This window comes from Erythrolamprus reginae, chromosome 1, assembly GCF_031021105.1.
Source record: "Erythrolamprus reginae isolate rEryReg1 chromosome 1, rEryReg1.hap1, whole genome shotgun sequence".
Taxonomy (NCBI): Eukaryota; Metazoa; Chordata; class Lepidosauria; order Squamata; family Dipsadidae; genus Erythrolamprus; species Erythrolamprus reginae.
The window spans coordinates 110,477,812-110,505,301 of record NC_091950.1 but is presented as its reverse complement, the minus strand read 5'-3'; the positions used below and the strand labels follow the sequence as shown (position 1 = coordinate 110,505,301).

Below are 27,490 nucleotides of genomic sequence, written 5' to 3'. Positions count from 1 at the left end.
GGCTCCGATCGTTTTAAAACAGGCGCGCCGCTTCTCCGCTGACTCCTGGTGAACTTCCCCGCTTTAGGAGTCAGCGGAGAAGTGGCGCGCCTGTTTTAAAACGATCGTAGCCGGCCTGGGAGGGCTTTCCAGCAACCCCCGAGCCCGGGTTGGGGGCTCGGGGGTTGCTGGAAAGCCCTCCCAGGCCGGCTCTGATCGTTTTAAAACAGGCGCGCCGCTTCTCCGCTGACTCCTGGCGAACTTCCCGGGCGAAGGGCGAAGGACGGGCGAGCGGCGAACGGCGGGCGAACGGCGGGTCGCCGGGCGAAGGCCGGGCGAGCGGCGAACGGCGGGTGGCCGGGCAAACGGCGGGCGAGCGGGTGCTGGGGGGGGAGAGGGGGAAGACCCAGGGAAGCCGCCCAGCAGCTGATCTGCCCGGCGCCATCTACGCATGCGTGCCCATAGAAAAAAAGGGCACGCATGCGCAGATGGTGTTTTGACTTCCGGGTTGAAAAATCGCAAATTAGCCTGTTCGCAATGGTCGGGGACGCAATAACCAGGGGATCACTATATTTGATTTCAAGGCAAAGTTTAAAATTTGTTCTATGAAAAAGACTTTTTAATGAAAAGCATCATTAGTATAATTATCCAGGACATCTGCTTACCATTAAGCCAAAACCCATTACATGAGCAGAAATGTGTTTAGTTTCTCCAGTCATATATGCATATTCACCCTTTATCAAGGTTCTTTATTTTAGATTGTAAAATTTCTTAGGGCAGAATTTAAAACACTCTGCATTACATCAATTTCTAGTTTTCTGAGAGTATCCTTGAGCTGTCTAGACCTCTATTATATAAACTTCTATTTTCTTAACTCTGAGTGCCTCTATGTGGCCAATCCTGGCATTCCATTCCAATAACATTCCATTATCAAGGACATTTTTTATCATGAAAGGTTCTTTTTAAAAAAATAAATTGCATTTTTAATGGATTAGTTTGAAAACATTTCAGATGCTTTCTTTCTGTTTTCAACATCTAAACAGCTTAGAAATAGGGCACAATACAATAGCCATATCAACATTTTAAAACATTTGTTCAGGCAAAAATACAGTGCAAATTCTCTTTCCCTTTTTACACGTTTTTTTTCCTTTTGAACAAACTGCATCCTTGAACTGCTGTATTTCAAAGCATGAGGAACCATTTCAGCAGATTTCATTTATACATATAAAATTGTATTTGCCTCCCTGTAATTAGAATTCAAACTCAACTATTTATTTTCACAGTGGCAGCTTTAATGAAAGAGCCGTGAAATGTATGAGTCAATGTTCTGATTGTTCATTGAGCAATTTAAATAAGACCTAGTTTAGTTACTTTCCCACTCACTCTTGCAGTGCACGGGTTTTTATCAGATGTTATTATTTTATTAATCTGTGGTTAATGTACCAGCACTTCACCATCCATGTTATTCAGACCATGCTCCCAGAAACCAAATCTCTTCCATGAGCAACACTCAGGTAACTAGCCATTCATTTGCAATATTAATTCCCTATTCAGGGTCTTTCAATGGATTGGATGAACCCTATTTCACCCTCTAAGTTCTTCAGCTTTCTTCCTAGAATTTCAGTCTTTTGTCCTCTTGTGGGTGAGGAGATGTTGGCGTTATGAGTCTTGGATCTGTCTATCTGTCTTTTGTTCTATCTATCTTATTTCAAATTTATATAGCCATCCATAATGTGACTCTGGATGGAACACAGCAAAGTAGTGTTTCTCCAATGCTATTTCTTAATGTATACTCTTTTTTTTGAAAGCTAGTATTCCTTATATTAATTTTCTTTAGAATCTTTGATTCTTTAAAACAAGGAAGATGAGTGTGGCATTTTTTCTCTTGATTTGAAAATAAAAATTGTTAAGTACAATTCTCCCACTCCCCAGAATGAGGATTCAATATGAAATTGCTATCCTAGTACCATAACAACAAAGGAATTGTAAACATGTTCTGAAGGAAAAAGCAGACAACATTATTAGAACTCCCAGAGGTCCATAGAATCTCATAAGTATTTCATGTACAAAGAAGGTAGTTCTCATTTAGAGGCCACAGTTTTTGGTTATTAAACAAGGTGGTCCCGAAATTAAACCATGACTGTGCTTATGATCTTACTTGAGCTTTTGTTTGCTTTACAGACTTGCGAAGTACAGACTGCTTACAATTTAGTTTTTCATCACTTTCCTAACCATGAACCATAAATTAAAGGAGGCAGTTGCTTAAAAAAATGTGTTCTTTACATCTCTTCTATATACAGGACCACATTACAGTTATTGTGAGTTGGGCAGCACTTAAATTTGAATAAATAATTGCATAAATAAATACCTTCTAAAGAATAGATTTATCCCCCTCTTTACTCAAAGAGTAAGTCAAAGCTGCCAAAGGTGTATGTGAAATGCTCTTAATGCATATAGCATTTCAGCCAACAGAAGTGAGTTCATGTGTCATCCTTATTCACTATACCAGAGTTTCAGATTGGCAGCCCAAAATGGGGGGGGGAAGGAAAGAGGGGATGATTTTGAGAGGGGCGAATGCTCATGAACACATGTTTGCGGCAATGCTTGCATGAGAGAAGCCATGAGTGCCACAACATGGCTCCTGCAAGAATGGCTATAAATTATGGCTCTGATGCTTGCATGAGTGGAGCCATGTGTGCACTGGCTGGCCATTCACATGGCTCAGTGGTGATTAGCCCGTGGCATGTAGTGGGCTGCGGACCACATTTTGGGGTCAATGAAGGGCTCCCCATGCCTGGCGCTAGTGGGGCGCTCCTGGTGATCCGGTGCGAGCGTGCACACATCCAGAGTGCGCTTGTGTGAGATTCTACTTCTGCGTATGCGCAGGAAGCAAAATCTCATGCGAACATGCTCGTGCGTGCATGATTTCGCCAATTTTCAAGCAGGCAAAAAAAAAGTTGAAAATTGATGAAATCTCATGTGTGAGTGTCCTCGCAGATGCACAGAAGACGAATCGCAGGCAGGCACAGGCATACACGCATCAGAGGCAAAGAGATGCGTGCAAATCTCCATTTTTTAGGCTAGGACAGCATACTGGATCATCCATGCTGCAGCCCAATACTGGTTGGGGACTGCTGTACTACCCAGTGCTACTTGTCATTGTCTTTTCTGCTTACCCATTTCTAGGTATTCATAGAAGAGACCCAATGGTCCAAATCTCTGCAAATCATGATCCTGCTCCCATCGACTGTATAAATTCTCTGGATTGCTCCTTGCCTTTCGACGACCCCACCAATTACAGATCCAGCTAAATAGTGGAAAAACAGAAATCACTGTTGCAATAGTTTGTTTGTTTTAAAGCAAAATCATATAATTCTATGAATTGACACCGCATATATTTTCAGCCCCCCCCCCCCCCCATTCAATTGTGTTTGATTCTTGGCACCCTTCCTGTAAAGTATTTTCCAATATAGCTGCTATAAAAATTACTATAAATTTCTCATGTGGGTTAGAAAAAGTTACAGTCTAAATCCTATGATTACATCTAAGTAGAACAGGACAGCAGAGCTGTGTCGGTTGATCCATTCCCTGCCAGATTTATTCTTAGCATCTGGAAAAAAGAGAGGATCCTGTACACCAGCATGGTTGTTATCTGAAAGCTGATAATATAGTACTGTCAAGATATCTGTAAAGATTACATTGAAATTGATTCATTACACTTAAGCTAGAGAAGATGGCAAAGTTCAAATGAATGAATAGACCGTCTTTTAAACATACAAATAGCTCAGTAATTCATGCCCTCATCACCTCCAGGTTTGATTACTGCAATGCCCTCTACATTGGGCTACCTTTAAAGAATGTTGGGAGACTACAGTTAGTGCAAAATGCAGTCGTGTGAGCTATTATGGGCCTCCCAAGGCATGCACATATTCACCATCACTCCGCAAGCTGCATTGGTTGCCAATTGGACCAGGTTACTTATGGGACTGTCTTCTGCCTCACAAATCCCAGAGGCCAGTCAGGTCCCACAGAATTGGCCTTCTCCAGGCCCTGTCAGCTAAGCCAGTGTTTTTCAACCAGTGTGCCACGGCACATTGGTCAGGTGTGCCATGGGAAAATTAAACATGGGTCCGCAAACTACCATTCCTGCTAGGATATCCCTTTTGTGTTCATCAAAACAGGCCAAGGTTTCACACTAAGTGAGTATAAATACATTTAGAAACTATATTATTAACTATATGTATAATATGAACTGTGTTAGAGTGTCATTTTGTGTCATTTTGGTTGGTGGTGTGCCCCAGGATTTTGTAAATGTAAAAAATGTGCCGCAGCTCAAAAAAAGGTTGAAAATCACTGAGCTAAGCAATGCTGGTTGGCAGGACCTTGGGGAAGAGCGTTCTCTGTGGCAGCACCGGCCTTCTGGAATCAACCCCCTCTGGAGATTCACATTGCCTGGCCTTTTGCAAAGTCATAAAAACTCACTTTGCCAGCAAGCCTGGAGCCGTTAAGCATTAACATTTTGCTCCGACCGATGATATGAATGTAAGACTGTGGTTGGAATGAATGTGAATGTCTAGTTCTTATAACTCTGGGGTTTTAGCACTAATTTTATGTTTGGGTTTCCCTTTGCTGTATTTTGTATTTTATTCCTATTTTTGTAAGCCGCCTTAAGTCTGCGGCATAGAAATCCAAACAAACAAACAAACAAACAAACAAACAAATAAATAAATAAATAAATAAAGAAGCTACTTACGGGACTATAGCTTCTTGAATATTACCCCAGATCTGTTTGCCAGCCATGATGATGGTGAGCTGGGTTGTCAGTTCTATCAAGCATCCTGCAGGATCACACTGGTAAAGAAATAAAACAAAATGTGCTTTGGTATGCCTCAGGAGTAATGGCGAGATACATAAGACAGAAGTTATTTCAAAAACCAATAGAGTGTGGGCAGCTTGCTTTCTTCTTTCAACGGCACAAAGGAAAATATTCCCCATTGTTTAGCTATCAAATGTTAGCTGTTAGCCTTCCATAAAACTTTAAAGACCTGGCTTTGCTCCCAGGCCTGGGATGCTATATGTACCAAAGGCCCTGCCTCCTGGTTATATTGTTAAGAGGCCATATGTCTTGGTTTTTTGTGTTCGAATTTGATGTTTTAATGTTTTTTAGCTTTTTACTGCTTTTATTCTTTTAAAACGTTTATAAGATTTTAATTGGAATATATGTTTCTGAATTGTCAGCTGCCCAGACTCACTTGCCAAGATGGGAGACTATAGAATGCAAATCAATCAAATCGATCTATTAATCAGAAAGATTTATCAGTGGAGAGATTTTACAACTCATGTCAAGGAGATGCAATTTCCTACCACATTTAGCATGTGCCTTAACCTCACCAATAGAGAATTGTACGTAATCATTTTAAAAAAAAATCAGTATTTTGGCTATTCTTCTTTCAAAAAAAAATGAGGACATATAAATGGTCAAAGAGTATGCATGCTACACCAATAACACCATGAAGAAATATGTGTTATATTTGTTTGTCCATTTGCTTGTCTATATGGATCATTTTCCATTTCTGCCTTCACTCTACTTTTACTATTTTATCTTCTGAGTTTATATTCTTCTTGTGATTAAAGCAGATTTCTAACTCAGGAAATAAACTTGTTACCAAAACATTTTCTGAATCATCTTGAGTTTAGAGAAATTCAAGTGTCACAGGAATATGGCCGTCTTGTGCGATGGTGTCAGGCGCTCATGGTCTCACTCATGTGACAACTACAGGCATTCCTGGCCCCAGTTGTGTAAGCATTATGAGTGTTCTTAGCACATAATTTCTCGTGCAACCTCTGCCCCTTCCAGAAAACCATCCACTCTTTTCCCTCAATCTCCTGGGCACCAACCTAGAATGGTTGGGGAATTCCGTTCTATACTTCAAGGTATTTAGCATGATAAGATTTTCCCCCCCTCAAAATTCATTTTAAAAGTTATTACGTACCTCTTCATTTCTCCAGCGATTGAACATGTATGTATAAGAACTAGGATATCCTACAAATTTCCCTTTGAAAAAAGCTACATAGAAACATGAAGAGTAGTAGTTGACAAACTGAAAGAGAAACATCTTCATAGTAAGTCTGTTTTCATATTCATAGTGGGTTCTTGGTATTTCTGCAAGATAAAATAAACAAGGATTTAATTCTCTTTATATTATGGAGCATCAAAGTTTATGAAACGTCAGGAATATGACAATAGGTTTCAATATTACAAAGTTTACTTCTCTAAGAGAGCATTGGTAGAGCTATGAATCTACTTAGAGTCACCATGTATGAGTTAGGTGGCCATATAAATTTTCTTAAGGAATAAATTATCTTTTGCCACAGAGTGTAATATGTACAGAACAAGAAAATGAAGTTGCTATCATTCCTAAGTGATTTAACTAGCACAGAATCAATTTTTGGGAGTAAATACTTGTTATCATTTATACACAATATAAATATAAACAGAGCTTTCATTTATTCAAGCAAAATAATATTTGAGAGACATCTCATGAAGAACTTCCTTGCCTTTTGTCAAGAGGCAGATATTGTTAATCATGAGAAAACAGAAGCAATTTTGCCGAAGTAACCTCCTGAGAGCTCCCCTTGCAGTCAGATAAAAGTATTATTAACACCTTTCAACCCACAGCTCTTAGGAAGGTACAAGCTAAGAATTAGCAATCACACAGTTGGAAAACAAGTAAGATAATATAAGAGCAAAGCCATAAGGGATAAAATATCCTTCTGCAAACTGCCATTCTCCAGATAAGATGGATTATAAATTCCATCATTCCCTGAAAGTGAGGCTTATAGGACCCAGGGCTGGGGATACCTGAAGAAGAAGAAGCCCAAAGAATTTTATCCTGACAGAAAAGGTTATGCATGTTGTGTTTTCATGTGCTGATGATTTCAGTCTATACAGCAGAAGGACACACAAAACGTACTGGTGTAAGCTTAGCCATTAGGCAACATACCTACCCATATCTGTGATCCAGATGGCTATCCTCTCATACAGGAAATTCAGTATCATAATGATGACAAAATTGAGTAATGATGCAGTGACTGACGTTGCCAGTTGTGGTGTCAACAAACCTCGAATGGGTTGCAGGGTTTCTGTGTTCTCCATGATGCTGGCAAAAGCAGCATAGACTGCAAGGCGGTAAACTATCACAGCTATCATGCTCGCTATGATTAAAGAGATCTGAGACAACCACATAAATTAAGACTACTTAGGATTTGAAACCAGATAAATTAGTGTCCCATGCAAAATGCACATTGTGAATAAATGTTTAGAAAGTTCTATCATGCAGAACATAAGTGGAAGAAAACTTTATCTGAATGCATATGTCTGCTTCCATAATGGAAGTAGATCAATTGTTTCTCCTTTTAGTTTTTTAAATAAAAATAATAATTCTGTTTACTTCTACTTTCTATTCAGAGAGGAATTAAGCATGCAGTTCTTTATGGGAGTTATAGTCCCAATGTAGCTGTAACGTTTTTTAAAAATTCATTTTAAACATGCCATGCGTGATCATGTTAAGCATACCAGTGCAATTCTATCATGTAATCCACCAACCAGAGTTGGAAAAACATTGTGTAGGTCTAGTAGCAACTGCATATTGCTAAACACATTTCAGGTAAATCCTGAAGGAAGTGTATAGAAAACTGTTATTTAAAAAGAGGTGGGGAGAAGGTGCTCAGGCTGTGCATTATATATTCATTGTGTACTTTGCATGGCAGCAGAAAAATAAAACTGGAAAGTGTTAGTTAGAAATCCTTGAAGCAACAAGCATGAGTGAAAGAGATCCAAAGCAAATAGGGCCATTCCTGCATGCTAAACATCCAAGCTTAAAGAGTGATCAGTGGCGTGTTAGAATGATGAATCAAAAAGAGCTCACCCAGAACAACACGGTAGTTCCTGAGATGCAGAACCGTACAGCCTGGCTAGTTAGAGGTAAATAAGGCTCCAGCTCCTGAAATAGTCAAGCAAGCACAGCACTTTTCACCACCCACAGTCATAGTTGCATGTAGACCAATGCAGAAAGCAACCTCAAACATTAGGAGAAAGCAAATCCCATATCCCTTCCCTCACAAAGGCATAATATGGCACATTTCCTCTTTGGGGAGAAAAGCTGGAGTGGCAAACTGAATGGGAGGTGGCCCATTTACCAGGTCATCCTATAGTTTGTTTGTTTGTTTTAGGCTTTATGAACGAACTGTCGAAGTTGAGAGCAGATTTCGTTTCAGTTGTCTGTATTAATTGTTCAGCAAATTGTTCAGTAGCTACTCCCATCCACCACTCCACTCCATATTCTGATGCTTTCCTTTTGCCCCACTTGAAGAAATGGCTTGTTTTATTAGTTTTGCCATTCTTAAACTGCAGCAATTGGTGTAGCCCTCTTACCCAAAACAATATTCCAAAGTATAACAAGCTCAGTTTTCCATAGTCATGAATGCTCTTCCTCTTACACAGTTCTAACTCCTAAAACATCAGTTGAAAAAGGAATAATTAAAAAGTGAATAGCAATTGATTTTAATGGAATTTTGGACTGGTTCAGGTAACCATAGCTTGGTTTGCAAAAAAATGCACAACCCTTTTGCCTGTATATATAATCCTTCACAAGTTTTATTTCTGGAAGAGAATGATTCCAAAGGGTGGATGAAAAGGTCACTTCTGTATGAACTTGGCATGTTTGCTCACAAAGATCCAATGTGTACAGATACACAAATCAACAGAGGCATTTATATTTCACTTCTCAAATAGGCCTTCATCATTGTCAAATTATAAACACTTTTTAATTAGCAGACTATAAATACACACTGTACAAATATCTTAACTGCCTTATCAGGTAGATAAGGTGCTATCTAGGCTTTCAGAGACAATGACATTTGTATGAAGAGAGAGAGCGAGAGAGAAAGAAAGAATGACACAGAGAGAGACAGAGAAAGAGAGGGAGAGAGGATAGAGCCAGAGAGAATGAGTGGAGAGAGAATGAGGGGGGGGAGAATGAGAGAAAGAGAGACAGAGAGAGAGGGAGTGGGAGAGAAAGATGAAGACATCTTAGAGAAAGACTAAGATTCTGTGGGACTGATTTAGAGACAGGAAGGTACTGACCAATCAAGCAAACATATGGATAAGGATCAGAAGAAAGAGGTGGGATAGATTAAGCAGTGTGAAGTGACAGAAATCTCAGGAAGAAAGAGTATGAAAAGCTGGAGAAGTATCAGGTCTGAAGGAAGAATTAGAGAAGATATGGAAAGTAAAGACCAAATCAGTCCCAGTAGTAGTAGCAGATATTGGACTGTGATTTTTGCAACTGATCCTAGAAATGTAAATGCTCTCTCTCCAGAAAGTTAGAGTTCTGCACAGCTAAAATGCTGTACAGAACTCTAAATCTCCCAGGCCTTTAAAAAATTATCTGAGATTGAGGGAAACACATACTATCCCTAGGGATGAGAAGAGGATTTTATAAATATGAGTCAGGATGCAATAAGAAAACTTCAAATTTATCAGGATTGTTTTAATTTCTTGACTGAGTAGGAAAAAAATGAAAGGCAATCATCTTGGAAAACAAGACCTATGAAAAACTGTTTAAAAAATTCTCTATTGCTCCTGAGAACAGAACAAGAACAATGGGTTAACACTAACTCTAAACTTGGCAAATTTAAGACTTGTGGACTTCAACTACCAGAATTCTCCAGCCAGCATAGCTAGAGCTGGAGAATTCTGGAAGTTGAAGTCCACAAGTCTTAAAGTTGCCAAGTTTTAAGATCTCTGGGTTAACATTATAAGAAAGTACAGGTATTGAATAAATGCAAAAAGCGCTTCCTGAAACAAGCCTCAAATGAAATGATGAATATGGAAAAAGCAGTGCTCCAGTATCTCAACTAAGATGGTGCCATTGCTACCCCCAAAAGCAGAATTTCTTTGGATTTAGGAAGCCAGAAAGTCTCCCTAGTACTATATTTCCCTAATGAAGGCTTTACTTTATAGCAGCAACTGTGCACCAAAATATGAAGTAAATCAGCACAGAAACATAGAAGACTGATGGCAGAAAAAGATCTCACGGTCCATCTAGTCTGCCCTTATACTATTTCCTGTATTTTATCTTTAGATGGATATATGTTTATTCCAGGCATGTTTCAATTCAGTTACTGTGGATTTACCAACCACGTCTGCTGGAAGTTCATTCCAAGCATCTACTCCTCTTTTAGTAAAATAATATTTTCTCACGTTGCTTCTGATCTTTCCCCAAACTAACGTCAGATTGTGCCCCCTTGTTCTTGTGTTCACTTTCCTATTAATATTTCTGCATATTTCTTTCTGAATAGCTGAACCAATTTCAAGATCACAGTAAATTAAGTGAACATGTTAATGTATATTCCTAGTAAAATACTATATGGTTACCTATAGGGAAAGCCTGATAAATCCTGGTGCCCTGTTATCAGAATCTCAGGTAATAACTTAAGTGCTGATGTTTAAAATGAAATTGCATTTTAACAACTGTATAATTGTAAAACATGTTAAAGCAATACACACCTATCATATTCCGGAACAAATATGTATTCTTAGTCGGCACCTTAAATTCAACTAGCATAGTAGGTCTTGAGAGCAAGCTCACCTAAGGATTCTTCAAAAAAGCTACCTAAATGCAATTAATTCCACAACCTGAAAATAATTTTTATCTTCTAAATAAATCACCTGAGTTACTGGATTCTTCCTCTTTTGTGTACATTTTGCTTCATACTCTGGTCTAAGTTGGAGCTGTTGCTGTTCTTCCTCAAAATCAACTAAATCCCACTCATATTCAAGTCGAGCTTGTCGTCGCTTCCAAAATTCCAAGAAAAGTGTAACTACAATCGGAGAAGGTTAACCAACATAAAATTAGCCTAAAAATATTTTGAGACAGCATAATCTTAAATAGTTTCTACTGTTTAAATAACAAATAATAGGGTTGGAAGGGACCTTGGAGCAGGGGTGAAATGGTACCAATGCAGCCCAATTTGGGTATACTGGTAGTGTCGCCCTCTGGTGGTTTGGAGAACTGGTAGAAGCAGCAGCGTGAGGCTCTGTCTACCTGCCCGGAAACCGCCATTTTATTTCTAAAATCCTCTATGCATGAGCAAAGCCTCTTCACATGCACAGAAGGTGAAAAAGCATGCAAGATGGTAACCCGTGTGCACACAAAGTGAGCAAATACATGCAAATTGTGTGCTTCTACACCAGTAGGGAAGGTTAAGTAGATTTCACCTTGGGGGGGTCTTCTAATCCAACCCCCTGTTCAAACAGGTAACTTTAAAGCATTCCAGACAAATGTTTGTCCAGCAATTCTTAATAAACTCCAGTGATAGAGCACATACAACTCCGGGACACAAGTTAGAAGTCATAGTTACTTATACAAATATTTACTTAGAAAAATTGTGTTAATTATGATATAGAAATGATTATTTTTTATTATAAATGTGGATATTATTATGTCAACAGGGTCCTGTTGGATGATCAGAATTAACCAGTTGCATTAATTTCAATTAAAAAACATGTTTAGGGAAATATTGCAATAATATAGAAGATGTTCAGCATGAACAGAATAATAACTTGCCTAAAACATTGACCCTATCAATCAACTGAAAATAGTGGTTTAATTCAACTATTCAGTTTTTCTTCAGATCAATGATGTTTACAATTTGTCATAGTTGTTCAACAAAGCTTTTTATCCTGAACAGCTTTTCTATAAATGGAATGGAGTCTGATCGAGTGCAGAATATTTACTTATCTCTTCTTTATTTTGTGGAATTTTTGTAACACCCATTTAAATGTGAGAAGTGTACAAATCAAAACACAGAAGCAAATCTGAATAAATAACTCCCCAACTCCATAAAATTAACATTAATTTAATGAAAACATTAATAATGAAACAAGTATACTTACCCCAGATGCCCATAAATATTGCAAAAAAGAGGGTCGCCACATTGTCAAACAAATGGGAATACTACAATTGAAAAACAGGCATTATCCATTGAGTAATATATGAAACAGTATGTATTTTTGAAAGCAGAAATGTAATTGTTACAAACCTGTGAAGACTCACAAGTAGAATTTAGCCTCCAGTAATCACATTTTCGATCACACAATGGGCACATGATAATTTCTCCACCAATACTTGGATCACATATTTCTTTGCTAAAGAAGATGGACAAAGATGCGGTATATTTAATAAAATGGATTAAAGGAACAATAGTACTTGTTTATAATCAGATATAACCTCTGACTTTCAATACATAGTAAGAAGCTATATCTGAGCCATTGTTATGGCATAGGTTACAGTTCTACCACAGTATCATAGATTTGTGCAATATATGCAAATCAGCCATTACGGCAAAATAGAAAGAAAGAAAGAAAGAAAGAAAGAAGGAAGGAAGGAAGGAAGGAAGAGAGAAAGAAAGAAGAGAGAGGAGGGGAGGGAGGACTTCAACATTAACTGGTCAACATTTCACTAATGTTGCTATGTCAATTATACTTACCTGCTCATATTTTCATTCATTGTGAACAAACCGTACAGAAAACAAATGAAGCCAACAAGAGCTGCAAAGAACAGCATTTCGGTATAAAAACCCAACCAGGCAAAATAAATTCCAATCTTCTCTCCATAATACTTCCTGCAAGAAAATAATCCAAGATAAACAAAGGCAAAACTCAAAATAACAACAGAGGATATAATGTCCTAAGACATATCCGAAAGGAACTTACTGTAAAATAATCCTCAGCTTATTCACCCCTGAATGTTCTAATACTGGATATCTATCCATATATCTAAAATACTGTATATTGAATTATTGTCAATTCAGTTCTCCTATCTATTATGTACTACCGGTATGTATTATCACCCTGCATGCTTCAAAATGTTTTGAAAAGGTGGCAATCCAGAAACTCTTTTGTATCTATTAAAGTAGTTATTTTTAAGACTTTTGTATGAGAATGAAAAAAATATGTTAACTCTGTTAACAACTCTGTATTTGTTTCTCAACCTTGGCAAATGTAACATATCTCAGTGGTGCAATTGTTAAGAGTGCTGTACTGCAAGCTACTTCTGTTGATCATTGGCTGCCAGCTGTTTCGTAGATCAAATCTCAGTAGGCTCAAGAAGATTGACTCAGCCTTCCATCTTTCCAAGGTAGGTGAAATGAGGACCCAGATTGTTGGGGGCAATATGCTTACTCTCTGTAAACCACTTAGAGAGTGAAGTTAAGCACTGTGAAATGGCATATAAGTCTAAATGCTACTGCTATTGCTGACTTCAACCAGCAATGTTACTGTTCTATATTACTCTTACAGTTACTTAAAGCTACTGTAGGGTGGTGTGGTTTTTTCTCCCCCAGGCTTGTGTGAAAAGCTGGGAAAGAGATGGACAGAAAGGTGCATATGGTCAAAAACACGTCTTCCAAATTATTTTTCAAGCATACTGTTGTGGCCCATTTGCATCCTGCACAATTATCAATTGATCCAGAGGACTCAGATATAGTGGAGGCATGGTACAAGTATTTCTGGCATCTGAGACTGACAGCAAGGAGGACATGGTGTCAGAGGCTGAAGAGCAACCAAAGCCTTCTGCACCTCCTGAGATGAGTGACTTAGAAGAGGAGGAGCCTCTTCTTGATGCTAGGATTCGCAGGGCTTATAGGCAGCAAGAGTGGTTACTCAAGAGGAAGCTTCCTCGTAAGTAGCACTGCTTGCTACTGGGCTATTTGTCCTCAGGCTATTTAAGGAGGAGTCACGCAACACTTTGATGCAGAGAACAATGCAGTTCGTTCCTGAATCTTGTTACAGCTCTTGTCTCCAGCTTGTGTTTTAAAAGAACCATATTTTTGTCTTCATTAATTAGCTCCGGGCTTCCAGCCAACCTTCCTAACTCTACAATATGGAACTTTGCTACAATATAGTAATTACTATTGTGTTTACGTATTCTTGGGACTCTGTCCAGCTGCTAAGATATTATAATCAACTTGTTGAAGCCTTGGTTAGATTTTACTCTCTTTTTAAAAAGACTCAAACTGCTAAGATTTTTGTTAGGAGTAAAACTTTTAGTACTAAATCTGGTGGTGTGCATCTTATTTTGGGGTGCTCGATGCTGGGATAGAACACATACACTGCTTGATTTTTATTTTATATTCCACGTATAGAGATATTGTTTAGAAAAAGAAATACAGGCAAGCAATATAGCATATACTATTAGAGCAATGATGATGCAGTGGTTAGAATGTAGTAGTGCAGGCTGACTCTGCCCATATCCAGGAGTTCGATCCTGACTAGCTCAAGATTGACTTAGTTTTCCATCTTTCCAAAATAGGTAAAATCTTTCCAAGGATGGTAAAATATTTGGGGGCAATATGCTAACAGTGTAAACATCTCAGGTGTGCTATAAAGCTATTGCTATATTTCTGAAAGGCCCAATGGCCATTAATATATGAGGGATGATCATTTACCTTATAAGATCCAAGGGCTGTTCCTTGTAAAACCTAGGAAAACGGGCCCATTCCCTATATAATGTATATCTTTCATTTTCACATTTTGGATCATTTGACTTCTTCCAGTACTGACACTGAATCAATGTGAAAAAAATAGAGAAGAAACAAAGTACATCAATAAATAGCAACATAATTTCTCCAACCATACTATTGCAACATACAAAATAAACTTATGGGTGTTTCTATGTTTAATAGAGAGATTTTGACACCCATACAGAATTAATAATAATAATAATTTATTAGATTCGTATGCTGCCCCTCTCCGAAGAAATAGAATGTGTGTGTGTGTTTATATTTTATATATAATATATATATAATATATATAAAGACGGCAGCTCCTGATAACGAAAATGGAGACTAATATTTCAAGCTTATTTTGCTCTCATCAGTTAGCCATATCCTTACCAGGATTTGAACCTGGAGAGTCTGCCTGTAAGAAAGTAGCTTTAACCTCTAGACCACAGGTTCTCCTCCTCTCAGTTTGTACCAGGGAAGAATTATATATTTTTTTCTGTCGAATCACCCTGGTATACCCAAATATGTTTCTATGTTTAATTGAGAGAGATTTTCCCACCCGTACAGAAATAGAGTGGGTGCGGGTGTGCATGCATGCATGCGTGTGTGTGTGTGTGTATGTATGTATGTATGTATGTATGTATGTATGTATGTATGTATGTATGTATATATTTGGGTATACTAGGGTGATTCGGCAGAAAAAAACCCCATACAAGTGTATGTCATCTATATCTGCTCAACTCAGACCATGTGATTCAGAAATAAAGTCGATCAAATGGAAATAAAAATAGATAAGAAAAGAGCATACAACAGAGAAAGCATGACAAATGTTAACGTATTTTGTTATTCCATAAGAATTTTAGAGAGATTTTCTTCATCTCAAACATAGAGTTATATGATTCTGAATCAATCAAAACAGAGCTGGAAGGGACCTTAGAGGTCCTCTACTCCAACCTCCCCGCTTAAGCAGAAAATCCTAAAGCATTTCAGACAAGTGGCTGCCCAGTCTTAAAAACTACCAGTGATGTCACACCCACAATTTCTGAAGAGATAGACTTATAATTATTACCTTATAATGTAAGGTAATAATTCCTTTACAACTTTTCAGAATAAGACTGTTCTTCAAGCTAATTATATGTTGGGTGTGTTTAAAGGGAAAATACACATTCATCCAGCAAGTGTTCATTTCTTGCCACCAGAGGGCAACATAATACTAATCTCTAATCCTCTAATGCGCTTGTCATTATTTTACTCTACAACTATAAATGGATATTGTTCTTTCTCTCTTTCCAATTTTATTTTTAATGATATATTTATAGACTTATTTCAGCATACATATATGCATTCACGTATATTTAATATAAGAAATTCATAACAATATTCCCAATTACAAAAAACATAGATACTGGCCTATTAGAAACCAAAGACAAATGTATTCAAATACAATATCCAAAGAAAGACAGGTTTCCTTCAGAAAATAGGCAAGTACTAGAAAATAAATAAATGACTAAAATGCCTACATCATGGAGAGGGTAAGCAGCAGAGTAGGTGCCATTATTTAGAAGTCTTTTGATTCCAAACTTCTTCTTCCCTTCTTCTGTTCCATATGGGCATCTTGTTAAAATATAAAAAACCTAGACGAGAAGGGGAAAGAAGGACATATTTAAAATTATTGCCATATTATTTAAACTGTGGGAATATAAAACTTTTCTTCATCCCCTGTTGAAATGTTATGTTCATTTTGATTACTCATACTGTCATTAAACTTTGAGACCATTTCTAAATACTTCTTGTAAGAGGAAGCAATTTTTCCTAAGATAAATGTTGGTTTGCAGGAATGTTATTGCTTTTGCTGTTTTAGTCTTCCAGTTAGGAATTTAAACAACTGAACAGCAGCCACACCACCTTATGTTTTTCAATATATTTTTGAAGAAGTAGAAAAAAGTATGACTCTATTAGGGATATACAGACAGTCCTTGACTTACAACTCTACTCAAAATTTATGTTGCTAAGCAAGACATCTCTTAAGTGAATTTTCTCCCATTTTACAAACTTTATTAAGTGAATCAGTGCAGTTGTTAAGTTCATAACATGGCTGTTAAGTGAATGTGGCTTCCCCATTGAAAGAAGGTCAGAAGGTCGCAAAAGGTGATCACATGACCCCAGTATATTGCAATTGTCATGAGTACAATCAGTTGTCATATACTGAGGTTGATCACGTGACCATGGGAAAGCTCCAATGGTCACAAGTGTGAAAAATAGTCATGACACTTTTTTGAGTGCCTTTGTAATTTTGAATGGTCACTAAATGAACTGTTGTAAGTTGACTGTATTCATTCAACTACATAAAATTGTGTGCCTTTGTGTGTGTGTGTGTGCCTGTTACAATTGCAAACTTTCAAAGAGCTGGCTTGTTTGGTTATGCTTCCTCCTTCGAAGCTGCATGGAGAAGTAGTACTGCTTCACACTTCTGAAGGGCCAAGCAATTTGCAACCCTTCCATTCCAACAAGGAGAAAAAACAGGAAACACCTCAATGAAATAAACTGGCAAAGAGCCCCACCCTTGGGAGGAAAAAATACTGCCTAAAGTTCTGGCTACATCAAGCAAGTATAGAAGCTATGGCAGTGGTTTTAGCAGCACAATAAGAAAGACATTTAGCTGAGGAGCCTTTGGTTGACCCTGCTGAATTCTCCCATATTTGGGCCTTTTGCAATTGCCGAGTCATCCTTTGTAGTGTAAATCATAGTGAGTCATATCATTTAATACAAAGGCCTCTTCTGGGTAGAATAACCAAGGAAAGTAAAGCAGATGCCATTTTATGCTCAGGGTACTTTTTCTCAAATGATTCTGTATACCAACCAACCACAAGTCAACAACATTACAGTATTAGGGACGATTTGACAGCAGTCCTCACAGGCATATGTTGTGCTAAGCAGCATGTTGCTATTTAAGCCACAGGCTGACTTGTTTCATTACACAATCACTGAATTGATAAATGAAGTACTCACTATTCTGTTTCTCACAGATGGCGAGAAAAATGTATTCTCATCATCAATAAGGTACAATTCTTGTCTTTCTTTGCTAAATGATGCTGTAAAGTAGTCAGGTTCAGGGTGCATCACAATCTCGGGTAGCCTGAATGGCCAGGATATGCATTCCAATGGGTTCTCCACCTCGCAGGGAATATCATTCTCTTTGATGGGCATTTTGATGTTCAGCACTTCTGCATAAGTGATCAGAATTTCCCAGGGGGCGTGAATCTTCACAAAATACGTTTTGTCATTTTCGGACTCCTGCAAACAAAACAATAAAGATGATAATAAACTAAGCAATTTGCCCTCCAGAGGTATGGTAATGGCTGTAAAGTCTAAGAATTTGGACAATAACCCTTTTTATCTCCATCTAAAACCGGGAAGGACAATATTCTCTGAATATTTCCAGTGTTCACAAGACTCTATTTTTCTCCCAGCATTTACTTATTTTTAAAATTTATAGGCCGCCCTTCTTGTAGAGGACTCAGGGCGGCTTACAACAATTAAAAAACAATACATAGATAAAAACAAGTAAAAATATTAAAATCCAGTTAAAATACCCCCTAAATATGATCATCACTCATTCACCCTACTGGCTGGAGTGAAGAACTATCGCTCAACAGCCCCAGGCCTACCAGCATAAGTGCATTTTTAGTGCTTTTCAAAAGGCAAGGAGGGTTGGGGATGAATGTATCTCAGGGAGAAGTTGATTTTAGAGGACCAGGGCCACAACAGAGAAGGCTCTTCCCCGTGGTTCCACCAGCCAACATTGTTTGGCCGACAGGACCTGGAGTAGGCCAACTCTGTGCAACCTAACCAATCGCTGGGATATGCACTGATCTTGCTATTCTTCTACTGTTTATTTATCCATACTTGGATAAATGGAAGAGAAAAAGTCCAAATGGAACAGTCCCTAAAACAGCCAGGATGGAATCTTTTGGGTGGGGGTGGGGGTAGCAATCTAAAACATTCTGGGACTAAAACAATTAATGGTAAGGTCCTCCTGTAGCTTTTAAGTGCATGGACACAAAATACACATATGGGAAACAAGAACACCTCCATCCTAATTTACAAACATTAGTAAGAATCAAGTCTCGGTTTGCAATTTACTGCATTGTACTTTAGTCGTATCCCTTTTAGAATTGAAGGCAGAAAAGGTTAGATGCACTTACACTACTAGTATTTAAATTAGTATATTAATAAATTCATCATTCATTCATTCCTTATGAATATTTGAAATTATTTCCTTTTGATTGCACCCACAATCTGAACATAAATTGTTCAACATAAATTGTTGAACCTTCTACTTCTTTCATGAAACATTCTCTTTATGTCCAAATCTTTTTTGTCCCTGCAGCTGCTGGTTATATTTTTCTTTTTTCCAATTTACTTGAGATTTTAGCAATATCACCTGATGGTAAATGGGCACAATTTCATCCAGTTTAAAAAAAATACTTTTAATCAGTTCCATCCTGCATGGAATTATTTGTAATCTGGGATAGACATAAAAGTAAGATATCAAATAGTGCAATCTCCCATTAACAAGAAAAGGACAGAATATCAATACAAAAGCTCACAAAATTGTAAAAAATATAGACCAATTGTGGAGTACTTTTACGTACAAAGTTGCTTCAGGGAGAAACTTGTCAGTATTATTTTCTGATTACCATCTTTTATCTACAATGATGGTAGTATAAACAAACAAATTAAACATGGTATTCAGAAAGCAAAGATTCCACAGCCAGCTATTTCAAGCGATTTTCATTGCCTCAATACTTTTAATTGTTTACTTTAATCACTAACAACCCACAATAATTCCTACCTTCTTATCTTCAGTTTCTAGTTCCAGACCTTTTTTTACAAGATTCTTCTCAAATATTCGCCTTCGATCCTAGGGAGAAAAAAACCCACCAGACAGCTGTTTACTTTTTATTCAACCAACATGAGGTTTTAATATACATCAACTTCTAAACAGTTCTTTTGCATCATCTTTATGAATTATCAGTTACTTTTTTCCAGATCAAACCTGATGGAAGCCCTTACAAAATATAACCCCCAAAGTATAAAAACAAGTAAAATATTAAACACATTGCCTGACATTTTTATTTTGCTAACAATAAATTAAGAAAAAAGAACAATAAAATAGGAAAGAAGAAACGGGAATTCTTATGAATGGATTTGGATCAGGAACAATATTTTTCATTCTTCTTTGTTCTATTAAATGAGAGTCTGAGTGTGGCTGACCTTGAACCAGTACATTGCAGTGGGTGCTGTTGGACTATAGATATTTTTTTACAATGGTACATTATGTTTTCCAGCTGAAGGCTGCTGTATTTACATTGTGTACATTGTTTGTATGCATGCATGCATGCATATCTTCAAGTCAGTTTTGACTCTTAGCAATTTCCTGGACTAGCCCCTGCAGGTTTTTTGGCAAGATTTGTGAAAATCTAGGACTGAGAAAAAATGACCCAGCTGGCTTTGTGCTGAAGGTGAATGATTCCAGTCTCCTGGTTTTTAGCCTGGTGACTTAACTAATAGGTTCTCTGGTTTAAATGAAGCAGATTTTTCAAATCACCTTCAATTTGCTTTGACCTTATGTTCTTTGGTACTGTTAATTGGACCTTTCCTTGGGTGGATTTCTTTTTCCATAATAATTTGTAAGAAAGGTGATGTTCCACCATTCTGTATACATTTTCAAATCAAAGCAAACAGTTCTAAAAATATTGTAATTGTTTTCTCTTCATTCTCCCAAGAAAGTTTCTGCAGATATGCTAGGATTAGGGGTGCCAAAATGACAGGCGATGGGCCAGATGTGTTATGTGCAGGCCACCCCTATCCCAGCTCCACAATTGGGGGGGGGGGGTGTTTACAAAACCTCACATAACGACAACATTCTTACAAATGTTTGTAAATTAGGATGGAGGTGTTCTTGTTTCCCATGTGTATTTTGTGTCCAAAATGAATGAATGAGTGAATGGAGAGTTTGACAGGATAGTAGGAATGAATAGCAGAAGGCTGAGGCCATGGCAGAGAAGGCTCTTCTCTTGGACTTCAGTTGGAATTCCTTGATTGATTGGAACTGCAGCTTGCCTCCTCTGCTGGCATGGGTGGGACAAGCCTGTACCATAGGTGGGAGATTGTTCCTCAAATAACCTGGACCCTATGTCGTACAGGGCTTTATACTTAATAACTAACAACTTGTATTGTAAACAATAGTGAACCAATAACCAGTGCAGCTCTGGAACAGTGGTATAACATGGGCCACTTTAAGACTGCCTGCGCTGTTCCACTTGCTACCAACTGAAGTTCCACTGCTTCCAAATGCTCTTTCAGAATAGCCCCATGTAGAGAGTATCACATAAGTCCAAGCATGAGATGATCATGTTGTGTATGACTGAGTGCAGGGGCTCTGATCCATGAAAAGCCGCAACTGGCACACAACCTGACATTGTTTAAAGGCCCTCCTAGCCATGATTGTAACTGAATTTAAACATGCCTGGGATAAACATATATCCACCCTAGGATAAAATACAGGAAATAATATAAGGGCAGACTAGATGGACCATGAGGTCTTTTTCTGCCGTCAATCTTCTATGTTTCTATGACTTCCACCTGTTCTTCAAGCAGAAGCTGTGAATTCACCCCTATGTTGTAGACCGATCTCTTTTGGGTATTGAGACCCCATCTATGAGTTATTATCAACCACAACCATCCCCAAACTTCCAATCATTCTGGATAAATGATTATAAAGATGTACTTGACATCACAGTCCCTTCAGTATTTTATTTGTTACACACTAGATTGGAATAAGAGGAAGGGGACTTTCACTTATTTTGCACTCAAGAGAATACAACACAATCTTGTTTTACCCCTCTTTGACATAATCCCACTTTACATTTTTATGTGTTTCTTGCTTTGAGACAGAAATAGTATATGGGTGAAACAAATATATATGCACATATATATTTGCAAATAGATAAAAGCAACAGAAATCAGTGACTCCAAATATCTAAGGAAGAAATCAGTGTAACCATTTGCCAATTAGATCTGCATTCCTTCTGGTTGATAAAAAGCCTCTAGGACAGTGTCTAGTAGGTGGGTCCAGGCAGTGATAAACTTTTCATTGTAGGAGAGGACATTCCTGGAACTTTTAAGGAGTTACCTATTAAGCAGAGAGAGTCCTAATGGAACTACTTAAGAATTATTTAAATAGATGTGATCACACACTGCTTTAAAAACTAAAAGTGGTAGCTGGACTATTTGGTTCTTTCTACCTTCTACTGTGCTAATAACAAAACAAAACAAACTTCAGTTGCAATGATTCTCCATGGAGAAAGAACAAAGTACCTGGTCATTCCTAGTCCATAGACAAGGTGTGCCAAAATAGGCGTCGGATTGTGATATGGAGTAACTATTTATTGGCGCTTATCATCAAATTAAAGATATCATCTTTTATAGCTATGCCCATCCTCAAAATAATATTTAACTGTGATTTTTAAACACTAGTAAAGTAAAACAAGTTTTTGAATACAGCATTTAAAGTTCTAGTGAAAATTTAATCACCTGATTTAATCTCAGAGAGGTTTATTCATTGCTTACATCACAAATATATATATAAAGGTAACATCATTTTAATTTCAAGGTTTCTTATATATTGATTTTCTTTGGACAAACCTCAAAAATCTTCTACTTGATTATTTAAGAATCCATTAAATAAAAAAAACACTTTCCTTTGATAAATTAAAGGAAAGTTATTATTATTATTTTCCTATACAATGGCACTGTCTGGATTGCAGATAGGTACTACTTCATTAGTAGAACAATAGATGATATGTGAGTCAGAAATGTTTGTTGTTTAAATGATTCTATTTGGGATGGAATAAAAGGACTGCCAATAATGGCTTCCTTGAATTCTTGTAAACTCCTACTTGTGAAACTAATGATTGAATCTAACCATCTTAGTCTCTCTTTCAACTGATTTTGGTTTGTTTCAACCATCCCAAGCAATTTCTCTCCAAAAAGTCTTGTTTCTACATTATATATATCATTTATTCATCCTTCAAAGAAGCTGATTGTTTTTACTTCAGTATTGAATAATTTGCACTTGCTACTCAAAATACTATTCAGCACCAGAATCCAGTCATTTTCTTTCTTTAGCCTTTATGTGGTTAGTGTTCACAGCCATGTGTTATGGCTGAGAAGATGATGACACTGACAATACTTGCATTCATTGGCAGCTGAAAGTCTCTTCACTTTAATAGTTTGTCCAGATTGTCAGTCTTTCCCTCAAGAAGCAGATTATTTAATGTTTACAGTCACTATTCCTGTGGAGTTTCCAGCCCAGAAAATACTTTTTCACCTATAGTTTCCAGATTGGTACTGCCACTTGTCAGATATTTAGAGGTTTTGTTTTGTTTTTGTTTTTTAAAAAGGATTGGCTTTAGCATTCTCAACATTCAACATTGACTTTCTTGAAGTTTTTCTTGCTTCCAACCACTAAAGTAGGACAGATATTTTAAAAGATATCATTAGCAGACCTGCAATACAATTTTAATTCAAACCTTTGTTTCTTGTCAAGTACTTTTCCAAATAAATTAAACAGGGCAACAATATATTCCTTTCACAATTTGATTCTTTTATAATAAATTCATTACAGATTTACAGTAATAGAAACTATTCTATTCTTATTCTTATTAATTAGATTTGTATGCCACCCCTCTCTGAGGACTCGGAGCGGCTCACAACAGACAACACAAAATACAAATCCAATATTTAAAAAACCAATATTTAAAACCCTTATTACGAAACAATCATGCAATCCAAACAAATCAAACATAACACTAATATTGAGTTCCTTCTAGTATTCTCTAATGCCCAATTTTTAAAGGCTTACCTTGTTTCTTTTTTAAAATCAAAACAAAAGCATTTTTAACAGAGTGGTTTCTTATAATTACTATAATAATTCTAAATAATATTTCAAATTTATGTGGATATTTAGTCTGTAACCTTGTAAAATCAAAGTTTTAATAATTTTTTTGTTATTTATTCCTATAATGGTTTGTGGGAATGACCTTGGGTGATCGGGTGGAAAAAAGAGATGCTGCCTAGGGAATGATCAGATAAGAAAGGGCAAAGCCCTCAGCTGCACATCATCCAGAGAAATAAACCTCCCTAACTTATTAGGCTATAAAAATGAAGATTGATGTCAACATTTCCAGTGGATCAGATAAGAAACTTTACCAGATTATTTTAATTCTATTTTATTCTAAAGCAGAATAACAGAATTAACAGAATCTTGCAAGACTAATAGTATAAATCTCCCATTGTCTCTTTTACTGTTTGATAAGTTATGGAGGTCATAATTCAGTAAACACTACTGGGGGTGGGGAAACACAACTGTAGAGTTCAGATGCCACATATTTGTAGCAGCAGCTGAAGCAACATAATGTATTTATGCACTGCATATAAAGAGATCACAATTGAGTCATGAGAAAATAGACAGCTTCTCTTCTATAAAAATAGTAACTGGGGAATCAACAATTTGGCATGGGTCCTGTACACAGTAGTTCTAATTTATCCCCAATTCCATTTCAACACATGTACAAAGTGTTAAGTAGATGACAATTTCTAATAAAATGTATATTAGCCTTAGACCATTGGGAGTAGAATTCTTCTTTCTAGGACAGATGTTAAATTAGATTATAAAGTCAGGAAGATCTGATATAGCCATTAGGCATGTGCAAAATGGTTCCACTGTTGTTTCAGGTGCAGCTATCAAAGGTAATCTTCTTTTGCACTTGAAACAAAGCCATCTGCCTTATGAAGCACTGAGACGGGATCAGTTTTCAATCCATATGCTACCCATAGTTAGAAATTCACTGTGGAAATAAGACACGTCTAAACTGAAATAGTACAGTTACATTAAATCAGTAATGAAAAGGTATCATTCTGTTTTTAGACTTGTTTTGATAGAATGATTCAGTGAAATCCCCTTCAAGCTGAATAATTCCCTAAAATTAGTGGCTACTTACTGCAGTTGTAGTTTTATGTTGGCCTTAAATGCATATGTCGATTCAAATGAGCTTCAAAAATTGTACCATTCATTGACCCTATTTAAATATATTGCCAATGGGAATTAGCACTTTATAACTCTGAAGGAGATCTGTTTATTGAAAGGTTGCAAAATTTATTCCTAGTTTTCAAAACTGGATTTTAGAGAGAAAAATGGCTAAGCCTATTAAAATAAAAGGGTGCCCTTCATTAAGCATATTTTTAAAAAAGGTGCACCGTCTAGCAGTTGTTTTGAAGTCTAGTCCTTGTTAAAATGGCCATGAAATGTTGCATGCATAGACTTTTTTAACTTTTAAAAGTTTTCACAGAAAATTTGTTAAAACATGTAAAATAATGGCTAGCAAATTCTTCAGATAAAAAATTACTAAAGTACTGTATATAATCTTGTTTTCCTTAATCCAAGAAGGGTCAGAAAAGGTTTTGGAGAATTTTTCCCCAAATTTGGTTATTCAGCGCAAAACATTTTTCCAGAAACTTTTCAGAAGAATTTAAATGCTCCGTTAGCATAATATGCTCCTTTAGCATAATATGAACGTAAAATAAAGCACATAAACTTGTAAACATAGCATAGATTTCTCCAAGAATGCATCTATTGTTAATCAACATAACATTGCCAAGTTCTGTGATGCAGAAATATAGTACAGAACAGAGTAAAAATACATTGGAAATGATTTTATGGATAAGAAATACATTATATAAATGTTTTCTCACTAATTATGTATTATTTAGATAAATTCTAAATATTATGCTCTCTTTTGGCATTCTGAAAAGCCCTTAAGATTTTACTATAGTGGAACTGATGAGGTACTTAGATGATTCCACTGATGAGCATCCCTCTTCTCTCAGAGTTTATAATTTTTATGATATTTTAACATTGATTTTATATATATTTCTTGTTTGTAAATCTGATGCCTGCCACCCAGAGCTGCCTTTGGTGAGATGGATGGCTATATAAATTTGATAACCATTTCTTCCCCTAAGATAGCATGCAGAAATAAAAATTTACACAATCTAACCATAAAACATAGACAAACCAGCAATTAAAAAAATAGAACTGATAAGAAATGCCTTTGAGAAACAAACATGGATATTTGATTTAGGAGGAATTATATTTAACTATCATTTTTTAAAAAAATCAAGTTTCCTCAGAAACAAGTAGGGCAGCATTGTTTAGTCTTGGGTATTTCTGGGAGTATAGACTTCAAACACTCAGAATTTTCTTTATTAGTCATGTTGACTATGGAATTCTGGGAAGTCCAGACTCCTAGAAATTCCGAAGTTTGGGAAAGCCTGATTGAGGCAAAGACCAGAAATTATTGTATAAGCTTTTTTTTTTGTTGTTTAATTATATCATCCCCTTTTTTATATTCAGTTTGAATAAAGATAAAATATAAATATATACAGGGAAAAGAAAAACCCTTTGCATTGGGTATATCTCAGTAGGCTCAAAGTTGACTCAGCCTTCCATCTTTCCAGGACAGTAAAATGAGGACCCAGATTGTTGGGGGAAATATGCTTACTTTGTGTAAACCGCTTAGAGAGGGCTGTAAACTACTGTGAAGTGGTATATAAATCTAAATGCTACTGCTACTACTATATTTACTTTTTCACATGATTGTATGTGCAAGATGCTTCCATATTGTTTATAGGATACATCAGTTATGAAACAGTTATGTACAAAATGTCATTATCCCCACAGGAAACAAAAAGAAAAATGGGTGTGGGGGGAATTAAAAAAAAAACTTTTTCTTAAAATGAAAAATATAGTCCTGTTAGATCTAACTGAAATCAAATGCATCTATTTGACTTTCTATCATTTTATGAGCACACTCAGATGCCTTTGAGAAGCACTTGGTCAGAAATATGAAAAGCTTGTGAGGGTATGAAGTAACTATGACTTATGTGTCTGGTATTTGAATGATTTTTTTTCAGTCATACATACGGTTTTCATACACACCCAGGGAATTCCCCACACACACCCATTAACTGGTGGTTACTTTTTTTTTCTCTATACTGATGTTGCCCAGTGTTCTAGACCAGCGTTTCCCAACCGGTGTGCCGCGGCACACTAGGGTGCCGCGAAGCTCCTAGGGAAGCTCCAGCTGGGCGGGGCACTGCCGGTGCCTTGGACCTGGAGCTCCCACTCGCAGCTGTCCCCCGGCTCCTGCTTCCGGCACAAACCTGCTGGGCCCCAAAGAAGGAAGGCAGGAAAAAGGAGAGCTTAATTCTTCCGCGTAAGGAGCTGGGTGTTGGAGTTTGAGGTGGGGAGCGATGAAAGTGCGGAGGCCGGCTCCGCGGCTGCCCCCACCCCCAGTGCCTCTGCTCCCCTCGCGCCCCTGGCTTCTCGCCGCTGACGCCATCCTGCCCGATCTGCCCCTTTCTCCAGCTCCTCCCGCAGTGGTGGCTGCAACGGCGGCGAGCGCTCAGAGAAAAGCTTCTCACAGCGGAGGTCGGAGACGGTTCTTTGGAACGTCGGGGGTATGTGCGTGCGCGCGCCCTATCCCCCAGCCAGCCTACCCGGAAAAAGCTTTGCCGGCCTCCGCAAAGGAGAAAGGAAGAGAGAGAACAAGAGAGAGAAAGAAAGGAAGAGAGAGAAAGAGATAGCAAGAGAGACAGAATGAGAGAGAGAGAGAAGAGAGAGAAAGAAAGAAAGAAAGAGACAGCAAGAGGGGGGAAGGAGGAAGAGAGAAAGAGCAAAAGAGAGAGGAAGGAAGGAAGAGATAGCAAGAGAGACAGAATGAGAGAGAGAGAGAAAGAAAGAAAGAAAGAGACAGCAAGAGGGGAAGGAGGGAGAGAGAAAGAGAGCAAAAGAGAGGAAGGAAGGAAGAAAGAAAGA

General features: G+C 37.4%; 1 protein-coding gene across 7 annotated transcripts in view; it reads right to left on the bottom strand.

The window, feature by feature from the left end:
* The window catches only part of ANO5 (anoctamin 5), a 79,875-nt gene that overhangs the window by 12,861 nt on the left and 39,524 nt on the right, over positions 1 to 27,490 (bottom strand). For 4 of the 7 annotated variants that reach the window (XM_070761899.1, XM_070761865.1, XM_070761883.1 and 1 more), the window contains 13 exons: positions 19,403 to 19,471; positions 17,557 to 17,841; positions 16,068 to 16,181; positions 14,491 to 14,606; positions 12,532 to 12,666; positions 12,085 to 12,190; positions 11,939 to 11,999; positions 10,712 to 10,863; positions 7,908 to 7,982; positions 6,988 to 7,210; positions 5,973 to 6,142; positions 4,733 to 4,830; positions 3,156 to 3,286 (listed from right to left, as the gene is read on the bottom strand). In XM_070761899.1, coding sequence (XP_070618000.1) covers positions 3,156 to 3,286; positions 4,733 to 4,830; positions 5,973 to 6,142; positions 6,988 to 7,210; positions 7,908 to 7,982; positions 10,712 to 10,863; positions 11,939 to 11,999; positions 12,085 to 12,190; positions 12,532 to 12,666; positions 14,491 to 14,606; positions 16,068 to 16,181; positions 17,557 to 17,841; positions 19,403 to 19,471 — 1,735 coding nt within the window. Of the gene's footprint in view, positions 1 to 3,155; positions 3,287 to 4,732; positions 4,831 to 5,972; positions 6,143 to 6,987; positions 7,211 to 7,907; positions 7,983 to 8,413; positions 8,492 to 10,711; positions 10,864 to 11,938; positions 12,000 to 12,084; positions 12,191 to 12,531; positions 12,667 to 14,490; positions 14,607 to 16,067; positions 16,182 to 17,556; positions 17,842 to 19,402; positions 19,472 to 27,490 lie in introns of all 7 variants that reach the window. The other 3 variants (XM_070761856.1, XM_070761875.1, XM_070761892.1) reach the window with 1 other exon arrangement.